Below are 15,488 nucleotides of genomic sequence, written 5' to 3'. Positions count from 1 at the left end.
CGGTGAATTAAAGCAAACTTATTTGGCACCGGGCAACCCAAATTGGAAATTAAAGGCAACACTATCCCTTTCCACCAGTGCTCAGGGGCCAGTAGTATCTGTGCTGCCGGCCAGGCCTGGCACAGAAGGGGTTAAGTCCTTGCAGGGAGCCCCCCAGCCCTTTCTGTTTTCCATTAATGACCTAAACTGGGATGGGCATTTCCCTAGAGACGGAGCTCCCCCCCCCCCTGCTTTGGCCGGTCAGGGTTTGGCCTGTGCCCTTCAGCCTGGTGCCAGCGAATGGAAACACTTATTCACCAGCCGCGGGTTCCAGCCCCCCCTTGGCTCAAGGCTGCACTTCCCAGCGGTGCCCCCTCCTGGGCCCAAGGCTATTCCCCCAAACAGGGGGCCATAGGGCAGATTCAATGTTACTGCTGCCCTTCTAGGGGTGCAAGTGGGCCCCGTGCTTTCTAGGGCCACGTTGAACACATTATTGTACTACAACTCCCAGAATCCCCTGCCAGATCTGCTCAGCCGAGCGGGGGCGCAGGGAAACAGAAGAGACACCATTGGCTGTAAGTGAAACCATGGCACCAGGTGGGGTGGGGGGGGGGGGGGGGCTCTGCCAACGCTCTTAATGAATATGATGAAAGAAATGACATTTTATCCCGTGTGGGGGTGGGATTTTTGCAGCTCCCCCCAGCGATCCGGGACAAACCCAAGGAGAAGTTTGTAAACACTTGTATCACGCGGCGTGACGTGGCACCCCCAGGCTTGGCACCCCCAGGCTTGGCACCCCCAGGCTTGGCACCCCCAGGCTTGGCACCCCCAGGCTTGGCACCGACCCACCGGCTGCTGTCACTGTGACTGGGCAGTTTGTGGGAGGCAGGGCCTCAGTATTGGCCAACACTATAATGTGACCTTACTATACACAGAATTATGGGCTGCACTTGCTCTGGTCTCTGTACCTGCCCGGCTTTCCCTTCTTACTCACCATCTTCCCTTACTATACACACTGTCCCACAGTTACACCCCCCCATACCATCTTCCCTTACTATACACACTGTCCCACAGTTACACCCCCCATACCATCTTCCCTTACTATACACACTGTCCCACAGTTACACCCCCCCATACCATCTTCCCTTACTATACACACTGTCCCACAGTTACACCCCCCCATACCATCTTCCCTTACTATACACACTGTCCCACAGTTACACCCCCCATACCATCTTCCCTTACTATACACACTGTCCCACAGTTACACCCCCCCCATACCATCTTCCCTTACTATACACACTGTCCTACAGTTACACCCCCCCATACCATCTTCCCTTACTATACACACTGTCCCACAGTTACACCCCCCATACCATCTTCCCTTACTATACACACTGTCCCACAGTTACACCCCCCCATACCATCTTCCCTTACTATACACACTGTCCCACAGTTACACCCCCCCAATACCATCTTCCCTTACTATACACACTGTCCCACAGTTTACACCCCCCCATACCATCTTCCCTTACTATACACACTGTCCCACAGTTACACCCCCCATACCATCTTCCCTTACTATACACACTGTCCCACAGTTACACCCCCCCATACCATCTTCCCTTACTATACACACTGTCCCACAGTTACACCCCCCCATACCATCTTCCCTTACTATACACACTGTCCCACAGTTACACCCCCCCATACCATCTTCCCTTACTATACACACTGTCCCACAGTTACACCCCCCCATACCATCTTCCCTTACTATACACACTATCCCACAGTTACACCCCCCCATACCATCTTCCCTTACTATACACACTGTCCCACAGTTACACCCCCCCATACCATCTTCCCTTACTATACACACTGTCCCACAGTTACACCCCCCCATACCATCTTCCCTTACTATACACACTGTCCCACAGTTACACCCCCCATACCATCTTCCCTTACTATACACACTGTCCCACAGTTACACCCCCCCATACCATCTTCCCTTACTATACACACTGTCCACAGTTACACCCCCCCATACCATCTTCCCTTACTATACACTCCCCAGTTACACCCCCCATCCATCTCCCTTACTATACACACTGTCCCACAGTTACACCCCCCCATACCATCTTCCCTTACTATACACACTATCCCACAGTTACACCCCCCCATACCATCTTCCCTTACTATACACACTGTCCCACAGTTACACCCCCCCATACCATCTTCCCTTACTATACACACTGTCCCACAGTTACACCCCCCCCATACCATCTTCCCTTACTATACACACTGTCCCACAGTTACACCCCCCCATACCATCTTCCCTTACTATACACACTGTCCCACAGTTACAGCCCCCCCATACCATCTTCCCTTACTATACACACTGTCCCACAGTTACACCCCCCATACCATCTTCCCTTACTATACACACTGTCCCACAGTTACACCCCCCCATACCATCTTCCCTTACTATACACACTGTCCCACAGTTACACCCCCCCATACCATCTTCCCTTACTATACACACTGTCCCACAGTTACACCCCCCCATACCATCTTCCCTTACTATACACACTGTCCCACAGTTACACCCCCCCATACCATCTTCCCTTACTATACACACTGTCCCACAGTTACACCCCCCCCCATACCATCTTCCCTTACTATACACACTGTCCCACAGTTACACCCCCCCATACCATCTTCCCTTACTATACACACTGTCCCACAGTTACAGCCCCCCCATACCATCTTCCCTTACTATACACACTGTCCCACAGTTACACCCCCCCATACCATCTTCCCTTACTATACACACTGTCCCACAGTTACACCCCCCCATACCATCTTCCCTTACTATACACACTGTCCCACAGTTACACCCCCCCATACCATCTTCCCTTACTATACACACTGTCCCACAGTTACACCCCCCCATACCATCTTCCCTTACTATACACACTGTCCCACAGTTACACCCCCCCATACCATCTTCCCTTACTATACACACTATCCCACAGTTACACCCCCCCATACCATCTTCCCTTACTATACACACTATCCCACAGTTACACCCCCCCATACCATCTTCCCTTACTATACACACTGTCCCACAGTTACAGCCCCCCCATACCATCTTCCCTTACTATACACACTGTCCCACAGTTACACCCCCCCATACCATCTTCCCTTACTATACACACTGTCCCACAGTTACACCCCCCCCATACCATCTTCCCTTACTATACACACTATCCCACAGTTACACCCCCCCATACCATCTTCCCTTACTATACACACTATCCCACAGTTACACCCCCCCATACCATCTTCCCTTACTATACACACTGTCCCACAGTTACACCCCCCCCATACCATCTTCCCTTACTATACACACTGTCCCACAGTTACAGCCCCCCATACCATCTTCCCTTACTATACACACTGTCCCACACTTACAGCCCCCATACCATCTTCCCTTACTATACACACTGTCCCACAGTTACACCCCCCCATACCATCTTCCCTTACTATACACACTGTCCCACAGTTACAGCCCCCCCATACCATCTTCCCTTACTATACACACTGTCCCACAGTTACACCCCCCCCATACCATCTTCCCTTACTATACACACTATCCCACAGTTACAGCCCCCCCATACCATCTTCCCTTACTATACACACTGTCCCACAGTTACACCCCCCCATACCATCTTCCCTTACTATACACACTGTCCCACAGTTACAGCCCCCCCATACCATCTTCCCTTACTATACACACTGTCCCACAGTTACAGCCCCCCCATACCATCTTCCCTTACTATACACACTGTCCCACAGTTACACCCCCCATACCATCTTCCCTTACTATACACACTGTCCCACAGTTACACCCCCCCCATACCATCTTCCCTTACTATACACACTGTCCCACAGTTACACCCCCCCCCATACCATCTTCCCTTACTATACACACTGTCCCACAGTTACACCCCCCCATACCATCTTCCCTTACTATACACACTGTCCCACAGTTACACCCCCCCCATACCATCTTCCCTTACTATACACACTGTCCCACAGTTACACCCCCCCCCATACCATCTTCCCTTACTATACACACTGTCCCACAGTTACACCCCCCCATACCATCTTCCCTTACTATACACACTGTCCCACAGTTACACCCCCCCCATACCATCTTCCCTTACTATACACACTGTCCCACAGTTACACCCCCCCCATACCATCTTCCCTTACTATACACACTGCCCCACAGTTACACCCCCCATACCATCTTCCCTTACTATACACACTGTCCCACAGTTACACCCCCCATACCATCTTCCCTTACTATACACACTGTCCCACAGTTACACCCCCCCCATACCATCTTCCCTTACTATACACACTGTCCCACAGTTACACCCCCCCCATACCATCTTCCCTTACTATACACACTATCCCACAGTTACACCCCCCATACCATCTTCCCTTACTATACACACTGTCCCACAGTTACACCCCCCCATACCATCTTCCCTTACTATACACACTGTCCCACAGTTACACCCCCCATACCATCTTCCCTTACTATACACACTGTCCCACAGTTACACCCCCCCATACCATCTTCCCTTACTATACACACTGTCCCACAGTTACACCCCCCCCATACCATCTTCCCTTACTATACACACTGTCCCACAGTTACACCCCCCCCATACCATCTTCCCTTACTATACACACTATCCCACAGTTACACCCCCCCATACCATCTTCCCTTACTATACACACTGTCCCACAGTTACACCCCCCCCATACCATCTTCCCTTACTATACACACTGTCCCACAGTTACACCCCCCCATACCATCTTCCCTTACTATACACACTGTCCCACAGTTACACCCCCCCATACCATCTTCCCTTACTATACACACTATCCCACAGTTACACCCCCCATACCATCTTCCCTTACTATACACACTGTCCCACAGTTACACCCCCCCATACCATCTTCCCTTACTATACACACTATCCCACAGTTACACCCCCCCATACCATCTTCCCTTACTATACACACTGTCCCACAGTTACACCCCCCCCATACCATCTTCCCTTACTATACACACTGTCCCACAGTTACACCCCCCCATACCATCTTCCCTTACTATACACACTATCCCACAGTTACACCCCCCCATACCATCTTCCCTTACTATACACACTATCCCACAGTTACACCCCCCATACCATCTTCCCTTACTATACACACTGTCCCACAGTTACACCCCCCCATACCATCTTCCCTTACTATACACACTGTCCCACAGTTACACCCCCCATACCATCTTCCCTTACTATACACACTGTCCCACAGTTACACCCCCCATACCATCTTCCCTTACTATACACACTATCCCACAGTTACACCCCCCCATACCATCTTCCCTTACTATACACACTATCCCACAGTTACACCCCCCATACCATCTTCCCTTACTATACACACTGTCCCACAGTTACACCCCCCCATACCATCTTCCCTTACTATACACACTATCCCACAGTTACACCCCCCATACCATCTTCCCTTACTATACACACTATCCCACAGTTACACCCCCCATACCATCTTCCCTTACTATACACACTGTCCCACAGTTACACCCCCCCATACCATCTTCCCTTACTATACACACTGTCCCACAGTTACACCCCCCATACCATCTTCCCTTACTATACACACTGTCCCACAGTTACAGCCCCCCCCCATACCATCTTCCCTTACTATACACACTGTCCCACAGTTACAGCCCCCCCCATACCATCTTCCCTTACTATACACACTATCCCACAGTTACACCCCCCCATACCATCTTCCCTTACTATACACACTGTCCCACAGTTACACCCCCCCATACCATCTTCCCTTACTATACACACTGTCCCACAGTTACAGCCCCCCCATACCATCTTCCCTTACTATACACACTGCCCCCAGTTACACCCCCCCATACCATCTTCCCTTACTATACACACTGTCCCACAGTTACACCCCCCCATACCATCTTCCCTTACTATACACACTGTCCCACAGTTACAGCCCCCCCATACCATCTTCCCTTACTATACACACTATCCCACAGTTACACCCCCCCATACCATCTTCCCTTACTATACACACTATCCCACAGTTACACCCCCCCCATACCATCTTCCCTTACTATACACACTGTCCCACAGTTACAGCCCCCCCATACCATCTTCCCTTACTATACACACTATCCCACAGTTACACCCCCCCATACCATCTTCCCTTACTATACACACTGTCCCACAGTTACAGCCCCCCCATACCATCTTCCCTTACTATACACACTGTCCCACAGTTACACCCCCCCATACCATCTTCCCTTACTATACACACTGTCCCACAGTTACACCCCCCCCATACCATCTTCCCTTACTATACACACTGTCCCACAGTTACAGCCCCCCCATACCATCTTCCCTTACTATACACACTGTCCCACAGTTACAGCCCCCCCCCCATACCATCTTCCCTTACTATACACACTGTCCCACAGTTACAGCCCCCCCCCGTACCATCTTCCCTTACTATACACACTGTCCCACAGTTACACCCCCCCATACCATCTTCCCTTACTATACACACTGTCCCCCAGTTACACCCCCCCATCCCATCTTCCCTTACTATACACACTGTCCCACAGTTACAGCCCCCCCATACCATCTTCCCTTACTATACACACTGTCCCACAGTTACACCCCCCATACCATCTTCCCTTACTATACACACTATCCCTACTATACACACTATCCCCCCATACCATCTTCCCTTACTATACACACTATCCCTACTATACACACTATCCCCCCATACCATCTTGCCTTACTATACACACTATCCCTACTATACACACTATCCCCCCATACCATCTTGCCTTACTATACACACTGTCCCCCAATTACAGTCCCTTCCCTTCAAAGAGATATAATTGCCATTCTGCAGGGCCCTAAGCTGTGGGCCCCCCTGAAGCGTTGCAGCCCCCCAATGCTGTGTATGAATGGGGGAGAGAGAAAGCGCAGGTGGGGGGGGGATCTATTTGTGCCTCAGTCCCTTCCCACATTCCCTTCTATTACTGGGCCTGGCTGCCTGTTGCCGGCACTAAATCACAGCCGGTGACAGGGGGCAGACGCCGGCAGCCCCCACAGACTGAGCCCCTTCCTCTCTGCTCTGGCGCTGGCAGGGGAGCGCGGCCGGTGGCCAAATAACAGGTATCATGTGGCCCATTTCCTGTACATGAATATTCCTGTCGGTGCCCCCCACTCAGCCCTGGGTGTGAGCCATACACTCCACTGTCAGGACAGGGAATTTCAGGCTGTAGCTGTTAATGGACTACAACTCCCAGCATCCTCTTGTAGCTACAAAATGGGCTGCAGTTCAGATTTCTTTATCACACAAAGCAAAGCCACAGAGAGTAAAGCAATACTGCCCCCTGCTGATTTATTTCCTGCTATTACCTCTCGCTGTTAACCCTTCACTTAGCAGCGGGCAAGGTGCTGGGGTACGCAGAATGAATGGTTGCCCAAATGGCAAGCAGGTGGGGAATTCTCACACTTCCAAGGCCATTAACACAGAAACAGCTGCCCCAGCAGAGCCCACCCCGTCGCTGTGCCAGACCCCTTGCCCTGTGCTTCTAATGCCCCGGGACCACCAGCAGAGAATATGGGACCCCCCCCTTCCCATCATGCACTGCTGCTTCTATCTCATGCTACTCTGGCTGGTACCAAGGGGGCAACACAGGGGTAAAAAATGACAAAAAGCAAAAAATTCCTGTTGGGCAAATACATGGGGAAGTTGCCGACATAAATATGAATACATTTATTGTATATACAGCTATTTATTATTTCATTGGTATTAACTCAATCCCACTATCTGCTGCAGAGATGCGAGTAGCGAGCTTCTTGCCTTGTTACACACTCTCTATTACAAGCCAAAAGCAAACAGGGCTCACTTACTTACATAGGTGCTAAATAGCACTTACCCATAGCAACCAAGTCACAATTACATACAATGAGCAAAAGTAAGCAAATATGTGGTTGGTTGCTATGGCTACCCAGCCTGGTAAACTGGCTCCTTATTTAACTGCACTTTATTTATCTGTCCAGCAGGGGGAGCTCTGCCCTCACTGAACATCTTTGATCCCCTGTATCTGTGTCTATAGTTGAGTTGCATAGTCCTGGCTTTCCTGCTGCAAGCAACTGTTGTTGGACCACATTTCCCAGAATCCCCAGCAATACTAGCAATGCACTTACCTTCCAGGCTGTCTTCCCGGTGCACGTTGAAGTTATCATAGGAGTCCCAGCGAATCAGAGGGTCGGATGTGTTATAATCCACAGAGACGCTGGGTCCATTCTCCAGGTGCTCCATGCCTGGGGTGGGGGAGATACATTAAATGGGGGTAAATAAGCCTCATTGCACCAAACACATATATAACAAGTTCAGAGATCCCACTGCGCCATGTTTGTAAAGAGCCCTCATACAATCCAATGGAACAGCGCCCCCCAGTGGCAGATTCCTGAGCAATAACCTCTAAGCAGGGTGGGCCTTGCTTTACTACATTTTAGGTGTAAATCCCAACAGCTGTCTGACTGCTGAGCGACCAAAGGATCCAACGCTACTGCAATGCATGATGGGAAGAATTATGGGCCCCAGTCAAAAAAAAAGACCCAAAGGAAAAGTCTCAGGGTCACAACCCGGGGTCAATAGCAACAAAATCCCATGTGTGCTTTATGGAAACTCAACATTAAAAAATGTTATTGGGATTTATATTTGCCTTTAAAGCACTGCCCTGACCCATCTGCATTGCTGGTTCTGACTCCTGATACAACTCCCCAATACCCATTCATCCCTCATTCTCACTGGGTTTATAGTTATGTGTAACTGTCACTGTGCCTGTCCCTTTCCCTTCCCTGCACTGCTGGTTCTGACTCCTGATACAACTCCCCAATATCCATTCATCCCTCATTCTCACTGGGTTTATAGTTATGTGTAACTGTCACTGTGTCTGTCCCTTTCCCTTCCCTGCACTGCTGGTTCTGACTCCTGATACAACTCCCCAATACCCATTCATTCCTCATTCTCACTGGGTTTATAGTTATGTGTAACTGTCACTGTGTCTGTCCCTTTCCCTTCCCTGCACTGCTGGTTCTGACTCCTGATACAACTCCCCAATACCCATTCATTCCTCATTCTCACTGGGTTTATAGTTATGTGTAACTGTCACTGTGTCTGTCCCTTTCCCTTCTCTGCACTGCTGGTTCTGACTCCTGATACAACCCCCCAATATCCATTCATTCCTCATTCTCACTGGGTTTATAGTTATGTGTAACTGTCACTGTGTCTGTCCCTTTCCCTTCCCTGCACTGCTGGTTCTGACTCCTGATACAACTCCCCAATACCCATTCATTCCTCATTCTCACTGGGTTTATAGTTATGTGTAACTGTCACTGTGTCTGTCCCTTTCCCTTCCCTGCACTGCTGGTTCTGACTCCTGATACAACTCCCCAATACCCATTCATCCCTCATTCTCACTGGGTTTATAGTTATGTGTAACTGTCACTGTGCCTGTCCCTTTCCCTTCCCTGCACTGCTGGTTCTGACTCCTGATACAACTCCCCAATACCCATTCATCCCTCATTCTCACTGGGTTTATAGTTATGTGTAACTGTCACTGTGTCTGTCCCTTTCCCTTCTCTGCACTGCTGGTTCTGACTCCTGATACAACTCCCCAATATCCATTCATTCCTCATTCTCACTGGGTTTATAGTTATGTGTAACTGTCACTGTGTCTGTCCCTTTCCATTCCCTGCACTGCTGGTTCTGACTCCTGATACAACTCCCCAATATCCATTCATTCCTCATTCTCACTGGGTTTATAGTTATGTGTAACTGTCACTGTGTCTGTCCCTTTCCATTCCCTGCACTGCTGGTTCTGACTCCTGATACAACTCCCCAATATCCATTCATTCCTCATTCTCACTGGGTTTATAGTTATGTGTAACTGTCACTGTGTCTGTCCCTTTCCCTTCTCTGCACTGCTGGTTCTGACTCCTGATACAACTCCCCAATATCCATTCATTCCTCATTCTCACTGGGTTTATAGTTATGTGTAACTGTCACTGTGTCTGTCCTTTTCCCTTCCCTGCACTGCTGGTTCTGACTCCTGATACAACTCCCCAATATCCATTCATTCCTCATTCTCACTGGGTTTATAGTTATGTGTAACTGTCACTGTGTTTGTCCCTTTCCCTTCCCTGCACTGCTGGTTCTGACTCCTGATACAACTCCCCAATATCCATTCATTCCTCATTCTCACTGGGTTTATAGTTATGTGTAACTGTCACTGTGCCTGTCCCTTTCCCTTCCCTGCACTGCTGGTTCTGACTCCTGATACAACTCCCCAATATCCATTCATCCCTCATTCTCACTGGGTTTATAGTTATGTGTAACTGTCACTGTGTCTGTCCCTTTCCCTTCTCTGCACTGCTGGTTCTGACTCCTGATACAACTCCCCAATATCCATTCATTCCTCATTCTCACTGGGTTTATAGTTATGTGTAACTGTCACTGTGCCTGTCCCTTTCCCTTCCCCGCACTGCTGGTTCTGACTCCTAATACAACTCCCCAATATCCATTCATCCCTCATTCTCACTGGGTTTATAGTTATGTGTAACTGTCACTGTGTCTGTCCCTTTCCCTTCCCTGCACTGCTGGTTCTGACTCCTGATACAACTCCCCAATATCCATTCATTCCTCATTCTCACTGGGTTTATAGTTATGTGTAACTGTCACTGTGTCTGTCCCTTTCCCTTCCCTGCACTGCTGGTTCTGACTCCTGATACAACTCCCCAATATCCATTCATTCCTCATTCTCACTGGGTTTATAGTTATGTGTAACTGTCACTGTGTCTGTCCCTTTCCCTTCTCTGCACTGCTGGTTCTGACTCCTGATACAACTCCCCAATATCCATTCATTGCTCATTCTCACTGGGTTTATAGTTATGTGTAACTGTCACTGTGTCTGTCCCTTTCCCTTCCCTGCACTGCTGGTTCTGACTCCTGATACAACTCCCCAATATCCATTCATCCCTCATTCTCACTGGGTTTATAGTTATGTGTAACTGTCACTGTGTCTGTCCCTTTCCCTTCCCTGCACTGCTGGTTCTGACTCCTGATACAACTCCCCAATACCCATTCATCCCTCATTCTCACTGGGTTTATAGTTATGTGTAACTGTCACTGTGTCTGTCCCTTTCCCTTCCCTGCACTGCTGGTTCTGACTCCTGATACAACTCCCCAATATCCATTCATCCCTCATTCTCACTGGGTTTATAGTTATGTGTAACTGTCACTGTGTCTGTCCCTTTCCCTTCCCTGCACTGCTGGTTCTGACTCCTGATACAACTCCCCAATATCCATTCATCCCTCATTCTCACTGGGTTTATAGTTATGTGTAACTGTCACTGTGTCTGTCCCTTTCCCTTCCCTGCACTGCTGGTTCTGACTCCTGATACAACTCCCCAATATCCATTCATTCCTCATTCTCACTGGGTTTATAGTTATGTGTAACTCACTGTGTCTGTCCCTTTCCCTTCCCTGCACTGCTGGTTCTGACTCCTGATACAACTCCCCAATATCCATTCATCCCTCATTCTCACTGGGTTTATAGTTATGTGTAACTGTCACTGTGTCTGTCCCTTTCCCTTCTCTGCACTGCTGGTTCTGACTCCCCGTTTGTGTATTAGTTACACACACAGCCCATACAATCTGTAGGTTTGGGGAGTCCCTGGCGCAGCTATGGGCCTAATTACAGCCCCAGATGCCGGAGGTTGGCCCATTGCGGCTCGCCGGCTGCCAGTTACAGTGCGTGTGTCTGTGTTTATCTGTGTGGTCTGCACATTTACCAAAACAAGGTTTTTTTTGACAAAACAAAGTTCAACCTTCTTTATTTTTGCTTTTCCGCCTGACTGGAAAGAATGTGTGGTGGGGCCGGCATGGATCCCCCCGGGGCTCCTCTGTTTCCAGCGCAGCCCTCCATGTTTATTCCCTTACTCACTGCTGTGAGTGCCCAATGAATTCATCCTCACACAGGGAACAATAATGGGCGGCTGCCTGGCACATCCCATCCCAGGAACCCGCTACGGCCGATCCCATGACCCACTGTATCACCTCCCCCCATAGAACAATGTTCTACACAGAGCTGTGTCATGTGTGCAATGTCATAATGTGCCCCCCCCCCCCCCCCACTCCCTTATATAATAAACTCACAGAACATTCTAGAGATATCTGTATAACAGAGCATTCTGTCACAGTGGCACAGATCCTATCTGATCCCCCCATTGTAAGCAGCAGTCCTGCCCTGCTTTATGGCTGAGATTCTAGCTATCTGTATAACAGAGCATTCTGTCACAGTGGCACAGATCCTATCTGATCCCCCCATTGTAAGCAGCAGTCCTGCCCTGCTTTATGGCTGAGATTCTAGCTATCTGTATAACAGAGCATTCTGTCACAGTGGCACAGATCCTATCTGATCCCCCCCCCATTGTAAGCAGCAGTCCTGCCCTGCTTTATGGCTGAGATTCTAGCTATCTGTATAACAGAGCATTCTGTCACAGTGGCACAGATCCTATCTGATCCCCCCATTGTAAGCAGCAGTCCTGCCCTGCTTTATGGCTGAGATTCTAGCTATCTGTATAACAGAGCATTCTGTCACAGTGGCACAGATCCTATCTGATCCCCCCATTGTAAGCAGCAGTCCTGCCCTGCTTTATGGCTGAGATTCTAGCTATCTGTATAACAGAGCATTCTGTCACAGTGGCACAGATCCTATCTGATCCCCCCATTGTAAGCAGCAGTCCTGCCCTGCTTTATGGCTGAGATTCTAGCTATCTGTATAACAGAGCATTCTGTCACAGTGGCACAGACCCTATCTGATCCCCCCAGTGTAAGCAGCAGTCCTGCCCTGCTTTATGGCTGAGATTCTAGCTATCTGTATAACAGAGCATTCTGTCACAGTGGCACAGATCCTATCTGATCCCCCCCATTGTAAGCAGCAGTCCTGCCCTGCTTTATGGCTGAGATTCTAGCTATCTGTATAACAGAGCATTCTGTCACAGTGGCACAGATCCTATCTGATCCCCCCCATTGTAAGCAGCAGTCCTGCCCTGCTTTATGGCTGAGATTCTAGCTATCTGTATAACAGAGCATTCTGTCACAGTGGCACAGATCCTATCTGATCCCCCCCATTGTAAGCAGCAGTCCTACCCTGCTTTATGGCTGAGATTCTAGCTATCTGTATAACAGAGCATTCTGTCACAGTGGCACAGATCCTATCTGATCCCCCCCATTGTAAGCAGCAGTCCTACCCTGCTTTATGGCTGAGATTCTAGCTATCTGTATAACAGAAATATCAGAACTCCGTAGTCACGGAGAAGTAAAACCAGGGCGCCCCCATGTTTTAGAGAGCTTAGGGTTATCCCAAATCCCTTTCTCTGCCATGCAAAAACAAGGAGAATAAATGAGGTAAAATAAAACAAATCTGACCTTGTATCTTTTCTGGTCCATATGAAAAAACAAATTCCACTTTTCCATATTCGGGAAAACGCTCATCTGAAAGAAGAAGAATAATATGATTGGCCGGGGCACAACCAGTCCCATACACAGCAACAGCCAATAGGATACTTTTACATTCTAACTGCACTAGAATAATAAAGGCTAATTGGATGCTGCACCTTTGAGTTAACTTTTAATACGATGTAGAGAGTGCAATTGGTCTTCATTTTTTACTATTTGTCGTTTTTTACTTATTCTAGTTGTTCTTGTTCGGCAGCTCTCCAATTTGAAATTTCAGCAGCTATCAGGTTGCTAGGGTTCAAGTTACCTTAGCAACCAGGGAATTGGTGGAACAAGAGACAGCAATATGAATAGGAGAGGGGCTAAATAGTAAGATAAGTGAGGAAAATAAGCAATAACAATGTATTGTTATATACAATAACAATAATGTAGCCTCACAGAGCAAAAGCTTTTTGGCTGCCGGGGTCAGTGACCCCCATTTGAAATCTGGAAAGAGTCCAGAAAGAAGGTAAATAATTCATAAATCCTAAAAAATAAATAATGAAGACCAATTGAAAAGTTGTAGAACTGAGCCCTATTTATATATAATATAAATAGTTAATTTAAAGGTGAACCACCCCTTTAAATACATAACAACTGACCCCCTTAATTATACAAAATATAAAATATGAACATTTCCCCCATAGGGATTATGGGCTGGATGTCAGGATCACACTGTGCTGATCCAGGGTTTGTGCACTAAGCAGCAACGGACTGATGGGACATAAATAATTTACAGCTCTTATGGGTGGGTGGGTGCGTGGGTGGGGGGTACTGGCTATAATGAGACTTATACATTATCTGCTTTGATTACAAAGTAGAAAACTCAGCACAAATGCAGGCACTTAAATCGTTTATTATCTCGTTAATGAGAAAAATTGCCCTTTATGTCTGATGCAGCGGGAAATCCCAAAGGTGCCCGTCTCTAAGTGAGCAGCCCGTGTTTCCATTGTGACGTCAACCAAGGATCTGAGGCAGCAGGGATTGTGGGTCTATTACTGCTCCCGGGTCCGACCCTGGGAACCTCCCCCTGGATAAGTTACTCCACTCTCCCCTGCCTTCCCCTGGGAAACTGAACCCTATATTCCCCTAGTACTTACCCAAGTACAGAGCTCTGATTATCAGTATGTCCTGCTCCTGGGCTGCTCTCTTTCTCATGGTCAGGTACAGGAGCTCTATATATGGGCAAATACTGGGGTGAAACTGGACCCACTTACCCAGGGGTATCATTTAACCATCATCATTTAACCATGGAATAAACCCAATAGGGCTGTTCTGCCCCCAATAAGGGGTAATTATATCTTAGTTGGGATCAAGTACAGGTACTGTTTTATTATTACAGAGAAAAGGGAATCATTTAACCATTAAATAAACCCAATAGGGCTGTTCTGCCCCCCAATAAGGGGTAATTATATCTTAGTTGGGATCAAGTACAGGTACTGTTTTATTATTACAGAGAAAAGGGAATCATTTAACCATTAAATAAACCCAATAGGGCTGTTCTGCCCCAATAAGGGGTAATTATATCTTAGTTGGGATCAAGTACAGGTACTGTTTTATTATTACAGAGAAAAGGGAATCATTTAACCATTAAATAAACCCAATAGGGCTGTTCTGCCCCCAATAAGGGGTAATTATATCTTAGTTGGGATCAAGTACAGGTACTGTTTTATTATTACAGAGAAAAGGGAATCATTTAACCATTAAATAAACCCAATAGGGCTGTTCTGCCCCCAATAAGGGGTAATTATATCTTAGTTGGGATCAAGTACAGGTACTGTTTTATT

General features: G+C 48.1%; 2 protein-coding genes across 7 annotated transcripts in view; one reads left to right on the top strand and one right to left on the bottom strand.

Moving 5' to 3' along the window:
* Window positions 1-15,488, top strand: part of LOC116407773 — an 880,143-nt gene that overhangs the window by 115,052 nt on the left and 749,603 nt on the right. The window lies entirely within an intron of this gene.
* tns1 (tensin 1) overlaps window positions 1-15,488 on the bottom strand; it is a 244,620-nt gene that overhangs the window by 54,499 nt on the left and 174,633 nt on the right. For all 6 annotated transcript variants that reach the window (XM_031893769.1, XM_031893771.1, XM_031893772.1 and 3 more), the window contains 2 exons: window positions 13,633-13,698; window positions 8,343-8,459 (listed from right to left, as the gene is read on the bottom strand). In XM_031893769.1, the coding sequence (XP_031749629.1) occupies window positions 8,343-8,459; window positions 13,633-13,698 (183 nt within the window). The remainder of the gene's footprint in view (window positions 1-8,342; window positions 8,460-13,632; window positions 13,699-15,488) is intronic.

Source organism: Xenopus tropicalis, chromosome 9 (genome assembly GCF_000004195.4).
Source record: "Xenopus tropicalis strain Nigerian chromosome 9, UCB_Xtro_10.0, whole genome shotgun sequence".
In the NCBI taxonomy this organism is placed as follows: domain Eukaryota; kingdom Metazoa; phylum Chordata; class Amphibia; order Anura; family Pipidae; genus Xenopus; species Xenopus tropicalis.
The sequence above is the reverse complement of the archived record's forward strand: the minus strand, read 5'-3'. Positions and strand labels throughout refer to the sequence as shown.